We start from the raw sequence: 27,547 nt of genomic DNA on the forward strand, positions 1-27,547 counted from the left end.
TAGAGAAGTACCGATCTAGCTGTTTGTCTGTCTTGTGCACTCATCTTTACTGCAGTTTGGGAACCTGCTTTGCTCAACCCAGACTCAGCCCCAGTGTGCGAGGACGGGGTGTGTGCGGAGGGGCCCTGCTGACAGAATCAGCATTTCTGGTGGTTGAGAGCAGCAAGCTCACCACCCCTATGTGTTTCGGAGGAAACCTGAGTCAGGGAGCTCCTCCACAGATGAGGGCCACGAGAGAATGAGAAACTGCCCACAGCCCCTCAGACCAAGCCGACCACTGCTTCTAACTGGGACTTCCTTGGTGAACTGGTTAGGGACGTACAGCATCTTAGGGAAGGTACTAAGGAGGGTGGCAGGATTGCCCTGATTTCCAGGCCATTCAGGTAACTGTGTGGCTCCGTGGTGCCAATGTTACTTGCTCGGTATTTGAGCCAGTCTGCACACCGAAGCCTTAGGCCATGTTCTAGGGACCCATCTCTGGTGTTGGCGTGGTGAGGTCTTTTAGGTGTGGGCGATGGGCTGGTACCCAGAGGATCCTTCCTCTGCTGCCTCAGGAACACCTCAGAGGCACCATGTCTGCTTCTGAACTCTGAGCTCTAAACAGGAACAGCAGAAGCCACAGGGAGACCCAACCAGGGCTAACTGGAAGGGTTTAGCAGTGACCTCTGCTCTTCAGAGGGGAGCCCCTTTCCCAGGCTCTTAGCGCCTCCCACCTCCCCGCCTGGGGCCCTTTTGGGACTGCGTGAACTTTAGTCACCTGGTGACAAGCCTAATCGCTGCGCCTCCTTGTTGCTGTGACATCAGCACCGCTGACCATCCTCCCCGCCTGGCTGGACCTCTCGCAGAGGACTGCCTCTACTACACCCTGCTCAGACGTCTCTAGTTGCCCTTCTGGGATGCTGGGCACCCACTGGCTGGCCTCTTGTCCACTCTGGGACTAGGTAAGCACACAGGTCCTTGTCCTGCTTCTGCCCTGGGGAGTTACCCAACTCCAGATTCTGACCCCAATCAAGGGGGGTGGGGGCTGAGTAGCTCTGCAAGAGTTGCAGGCATGGCTCTGGCTGCTTCTGGAGTACAGCCAGTTCTGTGGCTAGGACTTCCCAGGAGGACCCAGGGGCCTCTTCCTCCTCAGCCCAGAACTGAGTTCCGAGGAAGCATGGGCTCTCTCCTGGGCCCCCGCTGTTCCCTAGGTCTCAGGTAAACCCACCAGGGTTACAAGGAGGGAGGGGTCTGAGTTTGAGACTCAGAGCCATGTTCAACCCATTCTCTGGCCTCAGTTTCCCTTCTCGACAGTGATGTGGAGGAAAGCCAGGCTTCTGGGCTTGGATATTCTTTTAGTGAGTCTTTGAGAAACCTTGCGGGTGGAGGGGTGGGAAATGGAAGCCCAGGCCTCCAGCAGGGTGCCTTCCGCTTGGTTGGGAACATCTGCCTGCAGGAGGCTGGGCCAACCCTGCCTGTCACTCTGTCCCAGGAGGAGGGGACAGGGGTCAGGGCGGCCCCCTCCCCTCTTCAGGCATCCTACTAGTGGGAGTTCTGCTGGATGCCTTTACTTGGGCCTTTGGATGGATGGATGGGTGGATGGGTGACAGGGCAGGCTGCAACATGCATGTTGCGGGATCATGGATAGATCATCTCAGAACCCTGAGAATAGTTTTAGTTCACAATCCCAAACCTGGGAAAAGTGAGGCACAAGGTGCTCGCAGTGGACCAGGGCAGCAGGAAGCCAGGGAGGAGAACCCCATCCAGGCCCACTCCCTGCTGAACCACAGAAAATGGGAGTGTTCTGTTTCTGCAGCAGATGACGCCACACTTTGGTGGCTCAACTCCTAAGGCCCCTTTGAGTCCCTACTGTGACTTTCCCACCAGAAAACCTAGACCCTGACCAAGGCTCACCCCAGAGCCCAGGATGTCTGTGTACCCAGAAGGCCGTCAGGCCTGGAAAAGAGTACAGACTATTTCTTGGGCAAGGAGGGTGGGCCCAGGGGTTACTTTGGACCAAAGAAGCCTTCTGGCTGCATTTTGGAGGACGGAGCTAGCAGGAGGGAGTGTTGGGAGAAAGCTGGGTCTCCAGGCTAGAGTCGGTGCCCAGGCTGGAATGCTCAAGTTGGAGGGGTGGGCTGTTGGGGTTACCACCGGGGATGTGGGGAAGTCATGCGCTGTATGTCTGCCCTCCGGGCCCCTTTGCTCTGGGCCTGATTCCCCACGTAAGATGAGATGCCATCACCTCTCACCCAGCAAGCCCTGCCAGGTTGGGATCTGTAATGCCCTCTGAGGGTGTAGGGAAGGGGCAAGGACTCCATCCCTGAGACACCATGTTTGGGTCTGAGTTCAGATGCCCTGAACGGAGACAGAGAGCCATGAGGAGGGGAGGGGTGCAGCCTGGGCTTCATAGAGGTGCCCCCTAGGGGATTGTTCCCATTGGAGACTGGCAATGGAGCCTGGGAGAAGGATAGCCCCTGCCTCTGCCACTCTCTTGCTCCCTCCTGTTGGGGTCACAGCCACAGGGACTCTGGAGACAGCAGCTCTTCTCTACAGAGCCTGGAAGGAAAGTGTCAGGTGACGGGACAGCAAGAAGCCTGCTTTATTTATTTATTTTATTTTACTTATTTGAGAGAGAGGTGGAAAGAGGGAGAGAGAGAAAGAGAGGGAGGGAGAAAGTGGGCACACCAGGGCCTTCATCCGCTATAAACGAACCCCAGACGCGTGCGCCACCGTGTGCATCTGGCTTACGAGGGTCCTGGGGAATCAAACCTGGGTCCTTTGGCTTTGCAGGCAAGCGCTTTAAGTGCTCAAAGCCATCTCTGCAGCCCAGGCCTGCCGTCTTGGTTGAATGGGACAGGGCCTCACACTGTAGCGCAGGTTGGCTTAGGACTCATTAGGTGGCCCAGGCTGACCTCAAGTTCACGGCAAACTTCCTGCTCTAGCTTCCTACCTGCTGGGAGGATCCTAGGTGTGAAGCTCCCTTCAGGCTTGGTTTCATACTTCACACATTCTTACCTAATTCACAGCACCCTGGTGTGAGGCCAGTAGCGGACAGACCGAGAAGCCCCACAGCAGGTGAGCAGCTCGTCCAGTCTCAGATGGGGCGGGCTGGCACCGGCCCCTTGACCCCCTTAGTCACGTGATGCACTCACCGCCAGATCCTGGGCTTGTGCATAAACACCCGGGCCCCTCCCTGCCCTGTTCTACGACCCCTTCCCGGGTCGTGTCTGGGAGAAGTCATGCATACGCGCACAAGGCTGGCAGCCGCTTTGACTCCAGAGTTCAGAAGGAAACAGAGAGCCAGGCAGAGGCAGAGGGAGGTCACATCGAGCCCCCCTCAACAGGGCCGAGCCCCCCTCAGCAGGGCCGGCCCTACTTCAGGACCACCCTTGTGCCTTTTAGGAAAGCAAGGAGACTGCCTGCTCAGGGGATTCTCTAGAGAAGATTGTGTGGCATCTGGCTCCTGAAGAGAGTGAGGAAGACCCCCCCCCCTAATTTCTCCAGCTGTTTTCAGCCAAACCCCTGCTTTTTTGAGGCCACCTCTCCAGACAAGGCTTGGGCCTCCTCCCCGCTGCTGGGCGGTAAGTCCTGGCCTTGCACGGCCACTCTGCTGATTTCAGAAGGAAAGGCTGTAGCGTGCCTCTTTCTGGGGTGTAATAGATGCTCAACCCCGTGCCCTGTGGGGGAGCCACTCTGGAGCGCCCTGGGACAGTGGCAGACAGTGGCTGCGGTGGGCTTGGGGTTGGGGAACGACACCACGCACGGAAGCTAGGTTTGCCCTTCCTGGACTCTGTTGGGCACTGGCAGCCAGCTGTTGTGTGGACTGTGAAAAATCTCCCAGGAAGAGGCTCTGGGGGAAATGAGGTCTGTACTAAGACGATCCCTGAAGTTAGGCAGGGAAGACGTGAGCGGCAGGGATGGGGTTCGGGGCACCTGGCAGAGACCACGGCCTGGCCAAAGGTCTAGGGGGCTGGCCAGCCCGCCCATGTTCTAGGAGCTAGAAGGAGACACAGGGTGGGGTCTGTATCTTAGAGACTTGACTTTAGACTGTGCCCTGTGGGGGATGGTCTGGAAGCACCCAAGGCTGAGACCTAGCCCATCTCGCCTCTCCACCCTGAGCAGCAGAGCCATGAAGAATCGCTTTGTGGTCCTTGGCCTCTTGGCTGTGGTTCTGGTCCTTGTCATCATTGGTCTCTGCATCTGGCTACCCACCACCTCCAAGACTCCTGACCACGTGTACTCCAGGGCAGCTGTGGCCACGGATGCCAAACGCTGCTCGGAGATCGGAAGGTAAGTGGGAAGCCCAAGGGCACCCAAAGGCCCTTGGAACATAGCCAGTGAGTGGACCTGGGCAAAATTCAGTTTCCCTACCTACCTGCAAATAGGTTGCCTGGAAAAGGAGTGGCCCATGGGGCATGGAGCTCCTTGTCCTGTCCTTGGACTCCCTGAAGGCCATCCCTGTGCTCAGGGAGAAGGGAAGTGACCCTGAGAGTGGGGTCTTACTCCTGCTACAGCAAGCTTGAGCCCCTCTTCTCAGCTCTGTCTCTGAATAAATGCCATTTATTCATTGTCCTGTTCATTTTAGATCCATTTCACATTATATACACAGAAAGAAATGCTATTGATTAAAAAAGACTTTCCTTTTTTTCCCAATTAAATCATGCACATTTTTTTCACTGCATTCATTTCTCTCTCTCTCTCTTTGAGGTACGGTCTCACTCTAGCTCAGGCTGACCTAAAATTCACTATGTAGTCTCAGGGTGGCTTTGAGCTCATCACATTCTGCCTACCTCTGCCTCCCGAGTGCTGGGATTAAAGGTGTGCACCACCATGCCGGGATCCTTTCTCTCTCTCTCTTTTTTTTAATTATTGAAAACTTCCATAATTATAAACAATAAACCATGAAAATCAGCCCCCACACTCTTTCTCCTTCACAACTCCATTATTCATCACATCCCCTCCCCTTCTCCATCAGCCTCTCTTTTATTTTGATGACATCATCTTTTGCTCCTATTATGATGGTCTTGTGTAAGAGGTGCCAGGCACTGCGAGGTCATGGACATCCAGGCCATTTTGTGTCTGGAAGAGCGTATTGTAAGCAGTCCTACCCTTCCTTTGGCTCTTACATTCTTTCTGCCACCTCTTCTGCAATAAATTATGTATATTTCTTTGCTTGGAAAAGAAGAAAAACTTCAAAAAATAAAACCTTGACCTGGGCATGCTAACACACTCCTTTAATCCCAGCACTCAGGAGGCAGGATCCCTGTGAGTTCGAGGCCAGCCTGAGACTACAGCTTAGGCTAGAGTGAGACCCTACCTCGAAAAAAAAAAAAAACTTTATCTGTAATTCCATCATCTGAACCTTGTCTCAAAAATCTGAAACCACAACAAAAACAACAATAAACTTGGCACAGCTGGGCTTGTTGGCTCATGCCTGCAATGCCAACGCTTGGGAGGCTGAGGAAAGAGGATTCTGAGTTTGACGACAGCCCAGGCTGCACAATAAGTTCAGCACGGTGTACGATTTCATCTCAAAACAAGACAAATAAACAAAAGACCTGGCACAGACTCCTTTTCTGTCTTCCTCTGGGCAAGACGGCCAGCAAGGTGGCAGAGCAGGCTCGGGGGACCGTGGAACCCCTAGGTCCTCCTCCCTGTGTCCCCTGCAGGGACATGCTCCAGGAGGGCGGCTCAGCGGTCGATGCGGCCATCGCAAGCCTGCTGTGCATGGGGCTCATGAACGCGCACAGCATGGGCATTGGGGGCGGCCTGTTCCTCACCATCTACGACAGCACCACACGTGAGTGGCCCGAGCCATCAGGGTGGACCTGGGCGGCGGGGCGTCACAGCGTTACGGGCTCCTCCGCTGGTGGGAGTAGCTGGGGTTGGTTCAGTCTGCTAACCGGGTTCTCCTTCCAGGAAGAGTTGAGGTTATCAATGCTCGTGAAGTGGCTCCTGGGCTGGCCTACGCCAGCATGTTCAACAGCTCTAAGCAGTCTGAGGAAGGTAAGCTGGCACAGAGGCCCTGGGCATGGGTTCGGAGCCCCACTGGGAAATGGGAAAGGTTTCTCACCTATGAGAGCGTACCCTTTTCCAGGGCCTGGGGGACAGCTCTGGCACCCTCTGGTCCCTTCACGGTCTCATTACATCCAGCCCTAATGAATGGTCAGACAATGATCACCAAGGAAGAGACAAGTTCTTGTCATTTCTGCTGAGTCATGGAGAGGGACATCACCGTCGTTCTTGCTGTTCATGGGGTCCTGATCACTGAGTCAACCTACCTCAGATAGTAGATATTTGGGAAGGGGGCTGGGGAGATGCCTCAGTGGTTAAAACCAAGAATAAAATACAAAAAAAAAAAAGAAAGAAAGAAAGAAAGCAGAAACAAGAAAAACATTTGGAACAGGATGAATTACAAGGGCTGGGGAGGTGGCTCAGAGGGTAAAAGTGAGCCCTGTGCCCGCCTGATGACCTGAATCCAGGTTTCCTGAATTCACGGGAGCCTCACAAGCACGGCTGTCATGCTAACACACCTCTGGCAAGATGGAGGTGGAGATAGGAGAATTCCTGGAAGCCTGTGGGCCAGCTAGCCTGGCAAACCCGGTGGTGAACAAGACACATGTACAGAGAGAGAGAGAGAGATTTTTTTCCTCTTTGGGTTTTTTTCTATTTTCTTTTTTTTTTTCTTTTGTTTTTTTGAGGTGGGGTCTCACTCTAGTCTAGGCTGAATTCCAGAATTCACTATGTAATCTCAGGCTGGCCTTGAATTCATGGCAATCCACCTACCTCTGCCTCCCAAGTGCTGGGATTAAAGGTGTGCGCCAACACATCCAGCTCTTTTTGGGGGGTTTTGAGGTAGGGTCACTCTGGCCCAGGCAGACCTAGAATTCACTCTGTAGTCTCAGGGTGGCCTTGAACTCATGGCGATCCTCCTACCTCTGCTTCCTGAGTGCTGGGATTAAAGGTATGTGTCACCATGCCCAGCTTTTTTTTTTTTTTTAAAGAGAGGAGAGAATTGGCATACCAGGGCCTCAGCCACTGCAATCCAACTCCAGGTGCCTGCGCCACCTAGTGGGCATGTGCTACCTTGCGCTTACCTCACCTTTGTGCGTCTGCATAATGTGGGATCTGGAGAGTCCAACATGCGTCCTTAGGCTTTGCAGGCAAGTGCCTTAACTGCTGAGCCTGGCTGGAGAGGGAGATTTTATTTATTTAGTTAGGTGTTTTTGTTTGTTTGTTTGTTTCAGGGCAGGGTCTTCCTCTAGCACAGAATGGCCTGGAACTCACTGAAGTCCTCCTATCACAACCTCCCAAGTGCTGGGATTAAAGGCATGTGCCACCATGGTCAGCAAATATTTTTATTTATTCAAGAGAGAGGGAGAATGGTCACACCAGGGCCTCCTGCCACTGCAAATGAACTCCAGATGCATGCACGCACCATGTTGTGCATCTGGCTTTACGTGTGGGTCCTGGAGAATTGAACCTGGGCTGTCAGACTTTGCAAGCAAGAGCCTTAAACCACTGAGCCATCTCTCCAGCCCACAAAGAATTTTTTTTTAATTTTTTTTTGTCTATTTTATTTATTTATTTGAGAGTGAGTGACAGAGAGAGAAAGAGGCAGAGAGAGAGAGAGAGAGAGAGAATGAGTGAGCCAGGGCCAGGGCCTCCAGCCACTGCAAACAAACTCCAGACTCGTGAGCCCTTTCCCCTTGTCCTGACCCCTGAGCAATGCAGTATGTGCCTACATAACAGTTACACAGGAGCGGATTGCCTAAGTAATTAAGAGGTAAGAAGAAGTGCATGCAGGATACTTTATAAGGGACTTGAGCGTCCGTGGGTCTTGGTATTATTGCGGGGGGCGGTGGAGGGGCTGAGGTTCTGCAATAATCCCCCTGGATAGTGAGAGCTGACTGACATCTCAGGGGTCACTGGGGCTGTCGGGCTATCCTGTTGCTCAGTGGGTTTTTCTCATAAGCTCCTTGTATCATCCCTGTACCCTCGGAGCTGGGGAGAGGATGCTGTGTCCATTCTATTCTAGAGGTGGGGTTTCTGAAGCCCAGAGGGGTAATACAAACTGATTGAGGACATACAGCTATGAGACAAATGATGAAGTTGGAATTTAACCCAGGCTATCTAAATCCTATGTGTTTAGCAGGCATTCAGTTCAATTCAACTCAGTTCATTCAGTTAGTTGTTAGTTCATTTGTGTGGGTGGAGTCACTCTTTGTTTGTTTGTTTGAGGTAGGGTCTCACTTTAGCCCAGGCTGACCTGGAACTCACTATGTAGCTCTAGACTGGCCTCACACTCACAGTGATCCTTCTACCTCAGCCTCCCAAGTGCTGGGATTAAAGACATGCGCCACCATGCCTGGCTAAGTCACTCTTTTATTTTTTTTTTTAATTTTTTAAATTTTTATTTATTTACTTGAAAGAGAGACAGAAAGAAGATAGAGAGATAGTGAGCAAATGGGCATGACAGGGCCTCCAGCCACTGCAAACGAACTCCAGATGCATGCGCCCCTTGTGCATCTGTCTTATGTGGGTCCTGGAGAGTTGAACTGGGATCCTTTGGCTTTGCAAGCAAATGCCTTAGCCGCTCGTCCATCTCTCCAGCCCTCGTTTTCATTTTTTTTTTTTTCCGGGTAGGATCTTGCTTAGTCTATCCCAGGCTGACCTGGAGTATACTATGTAGTTTCAGGCTAGCCTTGAACTTACATCATTCCTCCTATCTCTGCCTCCTGAGTGCTGGGATTAAAGATGTGCACCACCATGCCCGGCTAAAATATTTTATTATTATTTATTTGAGAGAGAAGAAGAAAGAGAGAATGGGTATGCAGCCACTGCAAATGAACTCCAGATGCATATGCCACCTTGGGCATCTGGCTTACGTGGGTCCTGAGGAATTGAACCTGGGTCCTTTGGCTTTGCAGGCAAGCTCCTTCACAGCTAAGCCATCTCTCCTGCCCAATCTTTGATTTTTCATACTCATTGAGAAACTCAGAATGTATAGCAATAAAATCTCTCAGCATATGAGAATGCTGGAATCTTACAGACGTAGCTTCTAATGGATGCTTAGTACTCACTGTTTAACTAGGGGTTACTGAGGTCCTCTGATAGAGTCAGCTGCCATTCCTGAAGCTGGAGTGCAAAACTAGGTGTGCAATGCAACCCACAACCTGGACAAGAGGTGTTCCAGGCGGGAGCTGAGCAAAGCCAGAGTCCCAGGCGTGGCGGCGCAGCCTTCAGTCCTGATACCTGGGAGGCAGAGGCAGATGGATCACTGTGAGTTCCAGGCCAGCCTGGGTTTACAGAGTGAATTCCAGGTCAGCCTGAGCTAGAGTGAGACCAGAAAGGAAAGAAAGAAATAAAGAAAGGAAGGAAGGAAGGAAGGAAGGAAGGAAGGAAGGAAGGAAGGAAGGAAGAAGGAAGGAAGGAGCCAGAGTTCCATGTACCATGGTGGGGGTGGCAGGAGACATTCGGTAAAGTCTCAGGGGCAGAGGTGGGGTGGAAGTAGCTATGAAGGCGTTCAGAGAAGGTGGGGAAGATTAAGTGACCCAGGTGGAATGAAGTCTTGCAGAGACCCATGGAGGTTACCAACAGGCGGAGTAGGAGGAGCATGGCACCTGAGGGAACGGCATAGGTGGCTTGGAACCTCGTAGGCCACTGTGAAGCTCCTGCCTCTTGTCTAAGGAAGGCAGTCACCTGGAGTGTCTGAGCAGAGGCGATGCCCCCATCTCATGAGTACAGGGATGTCTCTAGCTACAGTATAGGGGGGCAGGGAGGCAGAGGGAACCTGGCTGGAAGTCACGCCAATGATCCGGGACTGTGGAGGGTGCTTGGCAGTGGACAGAGCTGAAACCACACAGGAGCTGGGAGCTGTGGTTTGTGGTTGTCTTGGATGTGTGTGACCTGAGAGAGCAAGGTGGCCCTACCAGAGGTAGACAGGACTGTTGGGGAATGAATTTGAATGGTTACCGAGGAAGGTGGTTTGAGGTGTATGAAGTCTGAGATGCCTGTTTCCATCGGGCAGGTAGATACCTGAGTCTGGGGCTCAGGAGAGGAACAAGAGGCTGAACGTGGGAGTTGTCAGTGGAAGTTCAGGCGCACAGCTGGAGCACATGACATCACTGAGAGAGAGGCAAGGCAGGCGCGCATGAGAGAGAGAGAGAGAGAGAGAGAGAGAAAGGTGAGGTAAGACCCTTGCCTGCAAAGCCTGATGGCCCAGGTTTGATTCCCCAGCACCTGTGTAAAGTCAGATACTCAAGGTGGCGCACATGCATCTGGAGTTCCTTTGCAGTGGCTAAAAGCCCTGGTGTGCCCATTCTCTCTCTCTCTCTCTCTCTTTCTCTCTCGTCTATCGACTTCCTTCTTCCTCTCCCTCAAAAAAAAAAAAAAAAAAAAAAAAAGGCAGATGAGAAAAGGGAAACCAGGCAGGCAGGACACAGATGGCTTGGAAGGAATGATAACCCAGTAAGATTTATTTACATTTATTTATTTATTATTTATTTTTATTGTACTGGGAATTGAACCCAGGACCTTGTCCATGCTAAGCAAGCACTGTACTACTGAGACAGGGAATCTTCATCTAGCTCAGGTTGACCTGGACTTCACTATAGAGTCTCAGGGTAGCCTTGAACTCATGGCAATTCTCCTGGGTCCTTTGGCTTTGCAGGCAAGCACCTTAACCCCTAAGCCGTCCCTCCAGCCCTGGATTTTAATTTTGTTTGTTTATTTGTTTTTTTCGAGGTAGGGTCTCACTCTAGCTCAGGCTGAACTGTAATTCACTATGTTATCTCAGGGTGGCCTTGAACTCACGGCAATCCTCCTACCACAGCCTCCCTCCCGAGTGCTGGAATTAAAGGCATGTGCCACCATGCCCAGCTAAAAATTTTACATTTTATTGACAACCTCCATACAGACATATACACATACATTTAAAAAATATTATTTATTTATTCGCAAGCAGATTGAGAGTGGGGAGAGAGGATTGAGCAAATGGGCACATCAGGGCCTCTTACCACTGAAATCAAAATCCAGATGCCTGTGTCACTTTGTGGCTTTATGGGGGGGACTGGGGAACCAAACTCAGACTGGCAGGCCATGTGTGAGCAAGCGCCTTTCACCAAGGAGCATCTCCCCAGGCCCACAATACAGTTCTCCCATGGGAGGAACGGGCCCCTGAATGTTTCTGTCAGATCGGCCAAGGCGTGCGACTGAGGACGCAGGGAACTGGGCTCTCAGAAACGTGTGCCTGACCTCTAGGTGGGAGCTGGAGGTCCTTGAGTTGAAGCTGCCACGTGTGTGTGTGGGGGGGTAAAGGCTGGTTGAAACGGCCCCACTTACCTCATCTGTGAAAGCCAGAGGGCACCTGAGAACCGGCTCAGGCAAAGCAGTAGCATCCGGTTCTGAGTGCAGCTACAAGTGGGCAGCAGAGCTTGGTGGGGAGTCAGACTCGGGCTGGAGGGATGGCTTAGCATGTAAAGCGTTTGCCTGCAAAGCCAGTGGACCTCAGTTCGATTCCCCAGGACCCACGTTAGCCAGACGCACAAGGGGGCGCTCACGTCTGGAGTTCGTTTGCAGTGGCTGGAGGCCCTGGCGCGCCCATCCTCTCTCTCTCTCTCTCTCTCTCTCTCCCTGTTTCTCTGTCAAATAAAATAAATAAATAAAAATAAGCTTAGAACCATGAACTCCAAGAAGGCCGTACGTGGAAGGCACACCTGCAGACACGGAGGCAAAGCAGGGAGCGGGGCTGAGGATGGCCGAGGGGAGGAAGCGGCCCTTACCTTGGGAGTGGCTCTTCCTGGCGGGCACCCAGCCTTGAGCTGAGGCAGAGCAGGGTCTGATCTTGCTTTGACATCTTCTAGTGGAAATCAGGAATTATTTATATTCTTTATTTATTTTCTTTTTATGTATTAGAGCGAGAGGTCGTGGATATTGAGGCTGACTTGGAATTCACTATGTAGTCTCAGGGTGGCCTTGAACTCATGGAGATCCTCCTACTTCTGCCTCCCGAGTGCTGGGATTAAAGGCGTGTGCTGCCATACCCAGTAGTGTGTGTGTGTGTGTGTGTGTGTGTGTGTGTGTGTGTGTGTGTATTTACAGGTAAAAAGTGGAAACAGGGTGTTAGCCTGGTCAGCCTGGGCTAGAGTGAGACCCTACCTCAAAAAGTACCAAGGCTCAGGGTCCATTGCGGAAGAGGTGGCAGAAAGAATGCAAGAGCCAAAGGAAGGGTAGGGCTGCTTACAGTGCGATTGTTTAGGCAGAAATTGGCCTCAATATCCACGACCTCACAGTGCCTGACACTACCTTCACAAGACCCTCAAAATAGGAAGAAAAGACAATGACATCAAAATAAAACAGACTAATGGAGAGAGGGAGGGGATATGATGGACAGTGGATGTGTGAAGGAGAAACTGGGGGAGGGGAGGGAATTATCATGGGTTATTGTAATCATGGAAATTCTCAATTAAAAAGGTAAAAAAAAAAAAAGTGAAAAATTAAAAAAAAATAAGCTGGACATGGTGGTGCACAGTTTTAATTCCAGAGGCTGCGGTTAGAGGATTGCCATGAGTAACAGGCCAGCCTGGCTACAGCGTGAGTTCTAGGTTAGCTAGGACCAGAGTGAGACCTTGCCAAAAAAAAAAAAATTGCCCGGTGTGATGGCACATGCCTTTAATCCCAGCACTCGGGAGGCAGAGGTAGGAGGATCACTGTGAGTTTAAGGCCAGCCTGAGACTCCAGAGTGAATTTCAGGTCAGCCTGGGCTAGAGTGAGACCCTACCTCGAAAAACGACAACAAAAATCTTCTAAGTCTTAGTGGGTCAGGGACTGTGCCTGAGATGTTGGTTCTTTTGTTTTCCAGTGCTGGGAGACAAACTAGGTGATCACTAAGCATAGCCCTTTCTCTCTCTCTGTTCTCTTGATTTTTCAAGGTAGGGTCTCGCTTAGTCTCAGGATGGCCTCAAACTCATGGCAATCCTCCTACCTCTGCCTCCCAAGTGCTGGGATCGAAGGCGTGCGCCACCATGCCCTGCTACCCTGTTTTGATTTTGAGACAAGATCTTGTTAACTTACTCAGGCTGACCTTGAGCTTCCCTGGTAGCCCAGGTAGCCCTTGAACTCAAAACTCCTCCCACATCCTGAGTAGCTGGAATTATAAGCCCAGACATTTAACTCATGCCCCACTCTCTTTCTCTCCTCTCCTCTCGTTCTTCTCTGTCCCTTCTTCCATTTCCAGGTGGCTTGTCAGTGGCAGTCCCCGGCGAGCTCCGTGGCTATGAGCTGGCACACCAGCGGCATGGACGGCTGCCATGGGCTCGACTTTTCCAACCCAGCATTGAGCTGGCCCGCCATGGCTTCCCTGTGGGCAAGGGCTTGGCAGGAGCCCTGGACAGAAAACGGGACAGCATTGAGCAGACACCTGACCTGTGGTAGGCGGCCTCAGCTTGCTGTAGCCCAGCAGGGGAGGAACTTGTGGCACTGTGGTTTGCTGGGGAGACTGAAGCGGAGGACACTTATCCTTCCCACTGTGTGCGTGCGCACGCACGCGCACTCTGAGCCTGGTTTGGGGGTCACAGCAGTCACCCTGCTGGCTGTATGAAACACTGTGGGCCGCTTGTGGACAGGTTCTGAATGTGTGTGTTTTAAAGATAATTTTTTTAGGGCTGGAGAGATGACTTAGCGGTTAGGCGCTTGCCTGTGAAGCCTAAGGACCCCGGTTCGAGGCTCGGTTCCCCAGGTCCCACGTTAGCCAGATGCACAAGGGGGCGCACGCGTCTGGAGTTCGTTTGCAGAGGCTGGAAGCCCTGGCGCGCCCATTCTCTCTCTTTCCCTCTATGTGTCTTTCTCTCTATGTCTGTCGCTCTCAAATAAATAAATAAAAAATGAACCAAAAAAACAAAAAGATAATTTTTAAAAAATATTTCATTTATTTATTTATTTGAGAGAAAGAGAGAGAGGGGGGAGAATGGGTGCATCAGGGCCTCTAACCACTGCAAACGAACTCCAGATGCAAGCACCACCTTGTGCATCTGGCTTAACATGGGTACTGGGGAATCGAACCTGGGTCCCTTAGGCTTCACAGGCAAGCACCTTAACTGCCCAGCCATCAGTCCAGGCCCTGATTATATTTTGTTCTCTGCACCCTGAGGATAAAAGGGAGCTAACTTAGGGTGAGAGGTGTGCATAGGTGAGCACGGGGCATGGTCCGCCCGCCCAGCCTGTGATATGTGTGCCTTCCTCTGAATCTTCTCTGCCCCCAGTGAGGTTTTCTGCCGCAACGGGAAGGTGCTGCGGGAAGGAGAGTGGATCACAATGCCAAGGCTGGCTGACACGCTCCAGACGCTGGCCCAGGAGGGTGCCCAGGCCTTCTACAACGGGAGCCTCACGGCCCAGATTGTGAAGGACATCCAGGGGGCTGGTGAGTGGGCCTGAGCGAGCAGACCTGACAAAGGGCCACACCTTGAGGCCCTCCGTGCCCGGGGCCGGTCTCTCGGGGAGCCGCCGTTGGTAGGGGAGGCTAGACGTGGCTCACCTGGCTTCCATAGCTCTCAGTTTGGTCAGAGAGGCCAAGGGCCAGGCAGCCGAGGAGGAAAGTGCTTAGGGAGAGACAGTAGGTATATGACGGGAGCTGGGCTGGGAAAGCGCTAGAATGCCGGCTAAAGATCTGGGAGGATATCCTGCGAGAGTCTGTGGCTGAGCTCTGCTGACTTTGTCGGGCAGAGGAGGGGATTCTGAGAAGAGAGGATAGCCTGGGCTAAAGGAAGAAGGGGTTTTGAGTCACTGGAAGGGTCACAAGGTCTCAGGATGGGCTTGAGGGAGACCCAAGATGGGTGTTGTGGGGCAGCCAGCGGCCTTGATTTGGCCTCTTTATTTATTTATTTTTTCGAGATGGGGTCTCACTCTAGCTCAGGCTGACCTGGAATTCACTATGAAGTCTCAGGTTGGCCTCGAACACATGCCAATCTTCCTACCTCTGCCTCCCGAGTGCTGGGATTAATATATATATATATATTTTTTTTTTTTATGAGAGAGAGAGAGAAAAAGATAGACAATTGGCATGCCAACGCTGCCAGCCATTGAAATCAAACTCCAGACGCACGTGTCATATTGTGTGCACATGCGACCTTGCGTGCCTGGATCACTTTGTGCGTCTGGCTTATGTAGGACCTGGAGAGTCAAACAAGGGTCCTTAGGCATCTCTCCAGCCACACAATTTATTTATTTATTTATTTATTTATTTATATCTTTTCATAATTTTTATTAACATTTTCCATGATTATAAAAATTATCCCATGGTAATACCCTCCCCCCCCCACTTTCCCCTTTGAAATTCCATTCTCCATCATATTACCTCCCCATCTCAATCATTCTACTTACATACATACAATACAAACCTATTAAGTACCCCCCTCCCTTCCTTTTTCTTTCCTTTATATCTCCTTTTTAACTTACTGGCCTCTGCTACTAAGTATTTTCCTTCTCACACAGAAGCCCAATCATCGGTAGCTAGGATCCACATATGAGGGAGAACATGTGGTGCTTGGCTTTCTGGGCCTGGGTTACCTCACTTAGTATAATCCTTTCCAGATCCATCCATTTTTCTGCAAATTTCGTAACTTCATCTTTCTTTACCGCTGAGTAGAACTCCATTGTATAAATGTGCCATATCTTCATTATCCACTCATCAGTTGAGGGACATCTAGGCTGGTTCCATTTCCCAGCTATTATAAATTGAGCAGCAATAAACATGGTTGAGCACGTACTTCTAAGGAAATGAGATGAGTCCTTAGTATATATGCCTAGGAGTGCTGTAGCTGGGTCATAGGGTAGATCAATCTTTAGCTGTTTTAGGAACCTCCACACTGTTTTCCACAATGGCTGGATCAGATTACATTCCCACCAGCAGTGTAAAAGGGTTCCTCTTTTTCCACATCCCCGCCAACATTTATGATCATTTGTTTTCATGATGGTAGCCAATCTGACAGGAGTGAGATGGAATCTCAATGTAGTTTTAATCTGCATTTCCCTGATGACTAGTGACGTAGAACATTTTTTAGATGCTTATATGCCATTCGTATTTCTTCCTTTGAGAATGCTCTATTTAGCTCCATAGCCCATTTATTGATTGGCTTATTTGATTCCTTATTATTTAACTTTTTGAGTTCTTTGTATATCCTAGATATTAATCCTCTATCAGATATATAGCTGGCGAAGATTTTTTCCCATTCTGTAGGTTGCCTCTTTGCTTTCTTCACTGTGTCCTTTGCAGTGCAAAATCTTTGTAATTTCATGAGGTCCCAGTGATTAATCTGTGGTTTTATTGCCTGCGCAATTGGGGTTGTATTCAGAAAGCCTTTGCCAAGACCAATATGTTGAAGGGTTTCCCCTACTTTTTCCCCTAGCAGTTTCAGAGTTTCAGGTCTAATGTTAAGGTCTTTTATCCATTTGGACTTAATTCTTGTGCATGGAGAAAGAGAAGAATCTATTTTCATCCTTCTACAGCTATATATCCAGTTTTCCCAACACCATTTGCTGAAGAGGCTGTCTTTTCTCCAATGAGTATTTTTGGCATTTTTATCAAATATCAGGTGGCTATAGCTACCTGGACTTACATCTAGTTCCTCCATTCTGTTCCATTGATCTACATGTCTGTTTTTGTGCCAGTACCACACTTATTTATTTATTTTTATATTTGAGAAAGAAAGAGGCAGATAGAGAGAATGGGCATGCCAGGGCCTTCAGCCGTTGCAAGCAAACTCCAGAAGCATGCACCATCTTGTGCATCTGGCTTACATGGGTCCTGGGGAATCGAACCTGGGTCCTTTAGCTTTGCAGGCTAGCACCTTAACCACTAAGCCATCTATCCAGCCCCACACATTTTTTTCAATCTCTTCTTTTTTTTTTTTTGAGGTAGGGTCTCATTCTAGCCTAGGCTAACCTGGAATTCACTATGTAGTCTCAGGGTGGCCTCGACCTCACAGCAATCCTCCTACCTCTGCCTCCCAAGTGCCGGGATTAAAGGCGTGCACCACCACGCCCGGCTCCCACGCATTTCTTTTTTTAGAGCCAACTCTCTAAAGAATTAGGAGCCTTCATCCATTCACCCATTCAAGAAGGGAGGAGGGAGTGGGCAGGGGAGGTGGAAGCAGGATTCTCTGCTTAGAATAGAGCCTCTGGTTGCAGAGGTGGCCATGAGTGCCAAGCATTGTTAATGAGGGCAGAGTGCCTGGGACTCTCAAGGACACCAATTTGGTGGCTCTGTAGCTATTTCTCATGGTATAGCCCATTGCCTCACTGTGGTGCAGCCCCTAGCCACCTTCTCCATGGACAGCTCTGACCTCAATAGCACACCCTAGCTCCCCCCCTTTTTAAAAATTTATTTATTTGGCAGAGAAAGAGGGGGAGAGAGAGAATGAATGTGCGCACCAGGGCTTCCAGCTATTGCAAACGAACTCCAGATGCGTGTACTTCCTTGTGCATCTGGCTAACTTGGGTCCAGAGGAATCAAACCTGGGTCCTTAGGCTTTGCAGGCAAACACCTTAACTGCTAAGCCATTCCTCCAGCCCTTAAAATATATATATATATATATATATATATATATATATATATATATATATATATATATATGTAAAAGCCGGGCGTGGTGGCGCACGCCTTTAATCCCAGCACTTGGGAGGCAGAGGTAGGAGGATCGCCATGAGTTCAAGGCCACCCTGAGATGACAGAGTTAAGTCCAGGTCAGCCTGGACCAGAGTGAGACCCTACCTCGAAAAACCAAAAAAAAAAAAAAAAAAAAAAAATAAATATATATATATATATATATATATATATATATATATATATATTTGATACTGAGAAAGAGGCAATGAGAGAGAAAGAGCGAGGGAGAGAATGGGCACTCCAGAGCTTCCAGCCACTGTAAATGAACTCCAGATGCATGTGCCCCCTTGTGCATCTGGGTCCTGGAGAATCGAACTGGGATCCTTTAGCTTTTGCAGGCAAATGCCTTAACCATTAAGCCATCTCTCCATCCCCCCCCCCTTTTAAAAATATTTTATTCATTAGGGGGAGAGAGAGAGAATGGGCATGCCAGGGCCCCTAGCCACTACAAACAAACTCCATATGCATGCACTACCTTGTATATCTAGCTTAATGTGGGTATTGAGGAATCCTTTGGTTTTGCAGTCACTAAGTCATCTCTCCAGCCCTAGCTTCCCTTCTCAGTTTAATCCCACCCAAATGGTGAACCCAGTCCCACAGGATGTACCCCTGCCCCCCAGCATGGTGAACCCCACCCCACATCCACCAAGCCACTGTCCCGCCACAGGAGGCATTATAACGGCAGAAGACCTGAACAACTACCGCGCTGAGCTGATCGAGAACCCCATGAGCATGAGCTTCGGGGACTCGGTGCTGTACGCGCCCAATGCCCCGCTCAGTGGGCCTGTGCTGATTCTCATCCTGAACATCCTCAAAGGTGAGCCATCCCACCCCAGCTCCCTAAGGAGCAGCAACACGGCTTCTCTCTCCCAGCGTTCCGTCTCCACCTCCCCACCCTGCCTCTGTCCATCAGTGAACCAGCAAGCGCGCCCTCCCTGACTCCCAACTCCAGCCCTCCTGGAGGCCGTGGGGAGTGGCCAGGGCTCTAGGTCTATGTGGGAGTGTGGGGGGGGGCAGTCAGGAGCTAAAGGAGGAGGAGCAGCTAAGATGGAGAGAGGGCTTCAGGGCAGGGAGTCTGGTCCAGAGGGTCCTTGTGCGCAGTCTAGTAGCCATTCGTAACGTCACAGGTGCCATAGCCCTCAGGCTGCACCTGCGATGCCCAGGGTGGTGAGTTACTGTCCTAAGCACAGCTTTTGGAAATGGCCGCTGCTGCCGGTTATTAAATATTTCCCTTCCTCCTGGGCGTGGTGGCGCATGCCTTTAATCCCAGCGCTCGGGAGGCACAAGTAGGAGGATTGCCATGAGTTCGAGGCCACCCTGAGACTGCATAGTGAATTCCAGGTCAGCCTGAGCTACAGTGAGACCCTGTCTTGAAAAAGCACCATCCCCAAATATTTCCCTTCTTTAGGCAATGTATGGGTGGGCGGGCGGGGGGGAGCTTTGCTGGCTCAGGAATGTGCTAACCCTTTGAGTGCCAGCGTGCCTCTGATCACGCAGGGTATAACTTCTCACCGGAGAGCGTGTCAACCCCAGAGAAGAAGGGCCTGACATACCATCGCATCGTGGAGGCCTTTCGGTTTGCCTACGCCAAGAGGACCCTGCTTGGTGACCCCAAGTTTGTTGATATGACTCAGGTAAGGGGCTGGGTTACCATGGTTGGGGGGAACCAGCTGTGGGAGTGTGGCATGTGCTCCTTAGAGCCACCCAGCCTCATGCACGCTCTCTGAGCCCATTTCTACCCCCGCTCTCCCCCACACACACTCAGTTTGATTGCGTTGCAGGAACAGGCTTGTTACCTGGCGCTCACAGTGTGCAGAGGGCTCAGGAAAACAGACTTGACAACGGGCAGTGAGTGCCTTGCCCTTGGGCTAAATTTCTATCTCAGTACCTTTGCACATGCTGTGAATGCGTGAGAGTGTTGCAGCCTTCAGGAAGGATAGGAAGGGTTGAGAATCAGGTGGGCAGAGAGCTCTGCAGTCCAGTCTGGCCTAGAACAAGAAGGGACTGTCCTGCCTCAGCCTCCTGAGGTCCCACAGTGTCTGGCCCCACTTTCCTTCATAAAAAAAAAAAAAAAATCTCAGCCTGGCTTGGTGGCGCATGCCTTTGATATCAGCACTCAGGAGGTAGAGGTAGGAGAATCACCGTGAGTTTGAGGCCAGCCTGAGACTACATAGTGGATCACAGGCCAGCCTGAGCTAGAGTGAGACCCTGCCTAGAAAAACAAACAAAAATAAATCTCAAGGGCTGGAGAGATGGCTCAGTGGTTAAGGTGCTTTCCTATAAAGCCTAGCAAACGGGGTTTGATTCCCCGGGACCCATGTAAAGCCAGATGCACAGTGGCACATGCATCTGGAGTTAGTGTGCAGTGGCTGGAGGCCCTGGTGCACATATTCTCTCTCTCTCTCTCTCTCACTCTTTTTCTCTCTCTCTCTCTCTCTCTCTGTCTCTACTTGCAAATAAATAAATAAATAATTAAAACAAAAATGCCAAGTCTACAAAATATAAAGCATACAAAATAAATCTAAAACATCAATGCACCCATTTTCTTGCCCCAGAGCCCCCAACTGAGAACAAACTGCCGCACGTCTTTCCTCCGTCCCCACCCTCCACTATCCATACATTTCCCCATGCCATACTTCAAGGTGTATTTCTTTTCTTTTTTTCCCCCCGGTCTTTTTGAGGTAGGGTCTCGCTCTGGCCCAGGCTGACCTGGAATTCACTATGGAGTCTCAGGCTGGCCTCGAACTCGTGGCGATCCTCCTCCCTCTGCCTCCCAGGTGCTGGGATCAAAGGTGTGCACCACCACGCCTGGCTCCAAGGTGTATTTCTTTCTTTTTTTTTTTTATATTTTTTAAGATTTATTTTTTATATATTTATTTGAAAGAGAGAATGAGAGACAGAGAGAGAAAGAGTGGGCACATCAGGGCCTCCAGCCACTGCAAACGAACTCCAGATGCATGTGCTACCTTCTGCATCTGGCTTACGTGGGTCATGGGGAATCGAACCTGGGTCCTTCGGCTTCACAGGCAAGCGCCTTAACCGCTAAGCCATCTCTCCATTCCCCAAGGTGTATTTCTTAAGAATGAAGGTTTTTACACACCACAGCAGTGAAACACCCAGTATCAAGGCCACATGACCCATTAGCCACTGACGTTGGAACCTCCACCCCAGGGCCTTTTAGGTGTAGTGTCCCTCAAATCACACTTTTCAATTTAGCCACAATGCCTTTTGTGTTAGACCATGTCATTGCTATGATAAACACCCCAAAGGAACCACTTGAAAAGAAGAAAAATGTATTTTGGCTCATGATTTCGGGGTTTCCACTGCTGTTCCCGAGCCTGTGGTGAGGCAGAACTCCAAGACGGAAGACGGTGAGGGGCAGAGCCCACCTCACAGTGGCCTGGAAGCGGGCAGAGAGCAGGAGGGGGCCGGGACCAAGTGTGAGCCTCCCCAGCACCCCCCAGCCGCCGTCCCACTTTCCACAACGAGGCCTCATCTTCCATAGTTTCGCCACCTCCCAGCAGTCCATTTAAATTCTGAATCCAGGCTGGAGAGGTGGCTAAGTGGTTAAAGATGCTTGCTTGCAAAGCCTGATGGCCTGTGTTCGATTCCCCAGGACCCATGTGAAGCCAGATGCATTGGTCTGTTGTTTGTTTACAGTAATCAGAGGTCCTGGTGCACCCATACTCACTCTTTCTTTCTCTCTTTCTCCCTCTTTCTCTCTGTCCTTTGACTAGAATAAATAAATAAATAAAAATATTTAAAGCCAGGCCTGGTGGTGCATGCCTTTAATCCTGGCACTTGGGAGGCAGAGGTAGGAGGATTGCTGTGAGTTTGAGGTCACCCTGAGATTACACAGTGAATTCCAGGTCAGCCTGGGCTAAAGTGAGACCCTACCTCGAAATAAACAAAAAAAAAACAAAAAGAAAAAAAAGAAAAACAAACAAACAAAAAAATTAAATTCTCTGGGTTTGAGAGATTGCTCAGTGGTTAAGGCACTTGCAAAGCCTGACAACTGGAGTTCGATTCCCCAGTACCCACATAAAGTCAGATGCACAAAGGGGCGCATGCATCCAGAGTTCGTTTGCAGTAGCTAAAGGCTCTGGCGTGCCCATTCTCTCTCTATCTCTCTCTGCTTGAAAATAAATTTTAAACTATTTAAATTCTCAATCCAAGCCAGACATGTTGGTTCAAGTCTGTAATCTTAGCATTTAGGAGGCCAAGGCAGGAGGATTATATATCCAAGGCCAGACTCAGCTGCATGAAACTAATTAGGTCTGAGCCATCATGATCTAATAGTACCTGGTAAACAGACACGTGTAGAAATGCGCTTTATGGGCTGGAGGGATGCTTTAGTGGTTAAGGCATTTGCCTGCAAAGCCAAAAAACCCAGGTTTGATTTCCCCAGGACCCATATTAGTCAGATGCACAAGGGGGCACACGCATCTGGAGTTTGTTTGCAGTGGCTAGAGGCCCTGGCGCACCCATTCTCTCCCTCTCTCTCTCTCTCTCTCCCTCTTCCTCTGTCAAATAAATAAGTAAATAAATAGAAATATGCTTTACTAATCTCCTAGGCACCTCTCAACATGATGAGATGGGCAGTCAGGATTAGTCATCAGACAGCGTCATCTCTTAATTTAGAAAAGAGCTGCTATGTCATTGCTTTCTGAAACTTGGTTGTCTGACAACATGGCCCACAGTCTGGTACTACATTTATTTATTGATTGATTGATTATTTTAAGGTAGGGTCTTGATCTAGCCCAGGCTGACCTGGAATTCACTATTTAGCCTCTGGGTGGCCTCCAACTGACAGTGATCCTCCTACCTCTGCCTCCAGAGTACTGAGATCAAGGCGTGCGCCACCACGCCCACAGAGGCCTTTTCTTTTCAAGGCCTCCATGGGTTTTTTCCCCCCCCCATGGCTGCACCTTATCATCACCTCTTTCCCTCCCTGTCTTCCTTTGCCACCACCCTAGGGACCTCAGCCAGCCTCAAGTCCACCGGGTGTGGACATCATGTTGATCTCTCAGCCTGAACTTGCCTGTGAATTCCGTACATGTTCACTGCGCTCATAGGTCTGTCTGCTGAGTCATTAGCTTCAGTGCTTGGTGGCTATGTGTCCAAGCCCTGACCCCGCCTCCTCTGTACCATTTATCTCCCCAGATAATGAGCATGCTGGGCCAAAAATTTTAAAGCCATAACCTATTCTTTTTACGTGGGTACTGGGAACTCAGACCCAGGCTGTCAGATTTTCCAAGCACCTTAACCACTGAATGACCTCCCACATCATCTATTCCTTTTCTCCCAATTGGGATTAGTCATTTCCATTGTGATCTAAGTTGTTTTTTTTCAATATTTTAATTTTATTTATTTATTTGAGAGAGAAAGAGAATGAATAGGTGCACCAGGGCCTCCAGCTACTGCAAATGAACTTCAAATGCGTGCGCGACTTTATGCAGCTAGCTTACGTGGGTCCTGGGGAATTGAACCTGGGTCCTTTGGCTCTGCAGGCAAGCAACCTTAGCCATTAAGCAATCTCTCCAGCCCCCCCCACCTTTTTTTTTTTTTTTTTTTGAGGTAGGGTCTTGCTGTAGCCCATGCTAACCTAGAAGTCATTATGTAGTCTCTGGCTGGCCTCACACTCACATCAATCCTCCTACCTCTTCCTCCCGAGTGCTGGGCTTAAAACCATTGGCTGGGCTGAAGAGATGGCTTAGTGGTTAAGGTACTTTCCCACAAGGCCAAAGGACCCAGGTTCGACTCCCCAGGACCCACATAAGCCAGATGCACAAGGTGGCATCTGCATCTGGAATTTGTTTGCAGCGGCTGGAGGCCCTGGCATGCCCATTCTCTCTCTCTCTCTCTCAAATAAATAAAGAAAAATAAAATATATTTTTAAAAATTCTTTAAAAAAAAGCATTGGCCAACATACCCAGCTGTGATCTAGTTTTTTTTTAAAAAACATATTTTATCTATTTATTTTAGAAAGAGAAAGAGGCAGAGAGAGAGAGAGAATGGGCACACCAGAGCCTCCAGCCACTACAAATGAACTCCAGATGCATGCACTACCTTGTGCATCTGGCTTACATGGGTCCTGGAGAGTCGAACTGGGATCCTTTGGCTTTGCAGGCAAATGCCTTAACTGCTAAGCCATCTCTCCAGCTTGTGCTCAAGTTTTTTTTTTTTAATTATTTATTTATTTATTTGAGAGCGACAGACACAGAGAGAAAGACAGATAGAGGGAGAGAGAGAGAATGGGCACGCCAGGGCTTCCAGCCTCTGCAAACGAACTCCAGACGCGTGCGCCCCCTTGTGCATCTGGCTAATGTGGGACCTGGAGAACCGAGCCTCGAACCGGGGTCCTTAGGCTTCACAGGCAAGCGCTTAACCACTAAGCCATCTCTCCAGCCCTCAAGTTTTTTTATAGCCTGTTCCTGGCCCCAGCAGGGACCCTGTGAAAATGTTTCCCATCCTCCATCCCAAGCTCGTGTGTGGCTTGGAGCAGAAGCCAAAGACCCTTAGCACTTCAGTCTCCTCTTGCCCCATTCCATCCACTCTCTGCTTGCTACACCAAGCCCTGTATCACTCGTCCTAGGGCCTCTGAATTATCCTTTAGGCCTCATTCTGTTATCACTGCCTCTAAGATGCCTTCTCTGACCACTCTGCCCACGGCGCCCCCTCCCGTTGCCCATCCCCTGGCCACGTACTTGTGGTGCTTTCCTTCTGGCTGCTGTGCAGCCAGACACGCATGTGTCTGTTCGCTGATGACGCCTCAGCTACAGGCATGTAGCACAAGTTCCTGAAATAATTACAGAATAACTGATTGGGGCGAGAGTCTGGAGCTCAACAGGACATGGGGGATAGGATGCTGGAGCCTGTCCCTTGGGTCTGGGGAGCCCCAACTTATGAATAGAGGTAACCTATGGTTAAGGCTTTCTAAAAAAAATATTTATTTGAAAAAGAAAGAAAGAGGCAGAGAGAGAGAGAGAGAGAGACAGACAGAGAGAGAGAGAATGGGGACATCAGGGTCTCCAGCCACTGCAAATGAACTCCAGACACATGCGCCACCTTGTGCATCTGGCTTACATGGGTCCTGGGGAATTGAACCTGTGTCCTTTGGCTTCCCAGACAGATGCCTTAAGCACTCTCTCTAGCCATAGTTCAGGCTTTCTGAAACATGCCTGGGACAACCCTGTGCCCCCTTCCCCACCCTCCCTCCTCACCCACCTCAGGCCAGCTCTGGGGTCTCGGCAGGTGGTCCGCAACATGAGCTCCCAGTTCTTCGCTGACCAGCTTCGAGCCCGTATCTCTGACGACACGACTCATCCACCCTCCTACTACGAGCCTGAATTCTACACTCCCGACGACCGTGGCACGGCCCACCTCTCCTTGGTTTCAGAGGACGGCAGCGCTGTATCTGCGACCAGCACCATCAATCTCTAGTAGGGCTGCCTGGCTGCGAGCTGGGCCAGGGGCTGCCTTCATTGTCCATAACGGGGCTCCCACTTTCACTATGGGAAACTGAAACCTCCTCTTGGGAGCACGCCTGCCCTGGGCGGTTCTCTCAGATAGTGTTCTTAGGCCAGAGCGAGTGGGTGGGCGGGGGCCAGGCAGGGCATGACTGGGTTGCGCATTACCATCTGACCGGGCCCATTGGCAGCTTTGGCTCCAAGGTCCTCTCCCGGGTCAGCGGCATCCTGTTTAACGATGAGATGGATGACTTCAGTTCCCCCAACTTCGTCAACCAGTTTGGGGTGGCCCCCTCACCAGCCAATTTCATCAAACCAGGTGCAGAGTGTTGTGGGGGGAGGGCAGGGGAGTGGACCTGGGGCTTGAGGGATTGAGCTGGGAGTGGGCCGGTGTCCTGTGCAGACAGGTGACCGGCATGTCTGTCCCCTCCTGTGGGCCACAGGGAAACAGCCACTCTCGTCCATGTGTCCCTCAATCATTGTGGATCGGGACGGCAAGGTGCGGATGGTGGTCGGAGCCTCCGGGGGCACGCAGATCACCACGGCCACTGCGCTGGTACGTGCCGTCCGCTTCCATCCTCCGTTCCTCCCTGTCCTTGGCCCCTGCGCTCTGCTGATGCTTTGCTACCTGCCTCCTCCCCAGGCCATCATCCATAGCCTGTGGTTTGGCTACGACGTGAAGCGGGCAGTGGAGGAGCCTCGGATACACAACCAGCTTCTACCCAACATCACGACGGTGGAGAAGAACATTGACCAGGTGGGTTGGGAGACGGGAAAACGTAAGGTCGCAGTGTGGGGCTGGGGGGCGTCCTAGACCAGAGGCCCATCTTCCAGGGCAGATGGTCCCCACATCCACAGCCTGGACCATCCTGAGTCCATGCACAGTGAGTGCTGAGTAACCTTCACCTATGAAAGCTTGTAGGCCCAGGCGCCCTTAGCTTGTTCTTCCTAGTCACTTGGCCAGACATGATGTCATCTGGGGCCAGGAGAGGTGGCTCAACAGTTAAGGCATTTGCCTGCAAAGCCTAAGGACCCAGGTTCAATTCCTCAGTACCCATGTAAAGCCAGATGCACAAGGTGGTGCATGAATCTGGAGTTTGTTTGCAGTGACTAGAGGTCCTGGTATGCCCATTCTCTCTCTCAAATAAGTGAAACAAAAGAATTAATTATGGGGCTCAGAGATGGCTCAACAGTTAAGCGGCTTGCCTGAAAAGCCTAAGGACAGATCAAAATCAGATGCACAGAGTAGCACATGCATCTGGAGTTCATTCCCAGTGGCTAAAGGCCCTGGTATGTCCATCTTCTCTATCTATCTATCTATCTATCTATCTATCTATCTATCTATCTATCTATCGGCCTCTTTCTCTCTACCTCTCTGTCAAATAAATTATATTCATATATAGGTATACATAGACATACATATGAAATGGTTCCATCTGGATTTGTGAATCCATGGCCATACAGGAGTGGTTCTGGTGAATCCATGGCCCTGCTATAAGCCCACCTCTGCCCCTCTTCACCCCACCTCGCCCCCCAGGCAGTGGCTTCAGGCTTGAAGACCCGGAACCATCACACAGAAGTCACTTCCACCTACATTGCTGTGGTGCAGGCCGTTGTCCAGTCATCCAGCGGCTGGGCAGCTGCCTCGGATTCCAGGAAAGGCGGGGAGCCAGCTGGCTACTGAGTGCTCGTGAAGGACAAGGCTGATCTGGAATCTAGGGACGTGATACTTAACCACAGCCAGGCATGGGACTTTGGAGGACGTGATGTCCCTGAGTGGGACAGAGAGGCATAATAAATGGGGACCTCTGCCAGACCTCAAGAAGCCTTGCTGGCTGGGATACCCCCTCCCAACACGCACACTCGCACGCACACACACTGTCTCTCTCCCGGCTTCTGAGCCATCCGGCTGAGACTACAGCAAGGTCCTACGTCTTCCCATCCACAGTGCTGATACCAGCCTCAGCTTTTTCATGAGGGGATCCCAGTGTGTGGGCGAGTGGAGTGGGGTGGGGACAAGCCTTGGTCAGGCCCTGTCCCTCATCCCAAGCCCCAGGCCCAGAAGCAATGAGGTCTCTTCTCTTACCTTGGCAGCAGCACTTCCTAGGATTAACCACCAGGTGGCGCCCTGGCCTCGGTTTTTTTTTGACTGGGACAGACTCAAGTCAGTGGAGGCTGCAAAACTAGGTGATTCCTCACATCCCGGGCAGAGGCTGGAGCTCCTGCCAATGCCGAAACATGGGGAGGTGAAACTGAGGTCCAGCCCAGGCGTGGCAGCCCACGCCTTTAATCCCAGCACTCGGGAGGCAGAGGTAGGAGGATCACCATGAGTTCGAGGCCAGCCTGAGACTACATAGTGAGTTCCAGGTCACCCTGGGCTAGAGCGAAAAGGACACAAACAAACAAAACCAAAACTGAGGTTCAAGAAGTCATG

The 27,547-nt window shown here is 50.7% G+C and overlaps 1 protein-coding gene across 3 annotated transcripts; it reads left to right on the plus strand.

The window, feature by feature from the left end:
* The first annotated feature begins 804 nt into the window (after nucleotides 1-804).
* On the plus strand, nucleotides 805-26,935 carry LOC101614840 (glutathione hydrolase 1 proenzyme). Of its 3 annotated transcripts, XM_045133169.1 has the most exons (14): nucleotides 805-941; nucleotides 3,009-3,057; nucleotides 3,385-3,563; nucleotides 4,105-4,272; nucleotides 5,652-5,782; nucleotides 5,902-5,988; nucleotides 13,220-13,412; nucleotides 14,244-14,401; nucleotides 18,312-18,461; nucleotides 19,142-19,278; nucleotides 24,899-25,086; nucleotides 25,305-25,432; nucleotides 25,557-25,870; nucleotides 26,651-26,935. In XM_045133169.1, the coding sequence occupies exons 4-14, from the start codon at nucleotides 4,112-4,114 to the stop codon at nucleotides 26,795-26,797; spliced, it is 1,794 nt and encodes a 597-aa protein (XP_044989104.1). In that variant the 5' UTR covers nucleotides 805-941; nucleotides 3,009-3,057; nucleotides 3,385-3,563; nucleotides 4,105-4,111; the 3' UTR covers nucleotides 26,798-26,935. The 3 variants fall into 3 exon arrangements, with proteins under 3 accessions (XP_044989104.1, XP_044989103.1, XP_044989105.1); XM_045133168.1 differs by lacking the exon at nucleotides 3,009-3,057; XM_045133170.1 differs by lacking the exons at nucleotides 805-941; nucleotides 3,009-3,057 and having other exon boundaries at nucleotides 3,218-3,563; nucleotides 25,557-25,669; nucleotides 25,757-25,870.
* The last annotated feature ends 612 nt before the right edge of the window (nucleotides 26,936-27,547 follow it).

This window comes from Jaculus jaculus, chromosome 13 (assembly GCF_020740685.1).
Source record: "Jaculus jaculus isolate mJacJac1 chromosome 13, mJacJac1.mat.Y.cur, whole genome shotgun sequence".
In the NCBI taxonomy this organism is placed as follows: Eukaryota; Metazoa; Chordata; class Mammalia; order Rodentia; family Dipodidae; genus Jaculus; species Jaculus jaculus.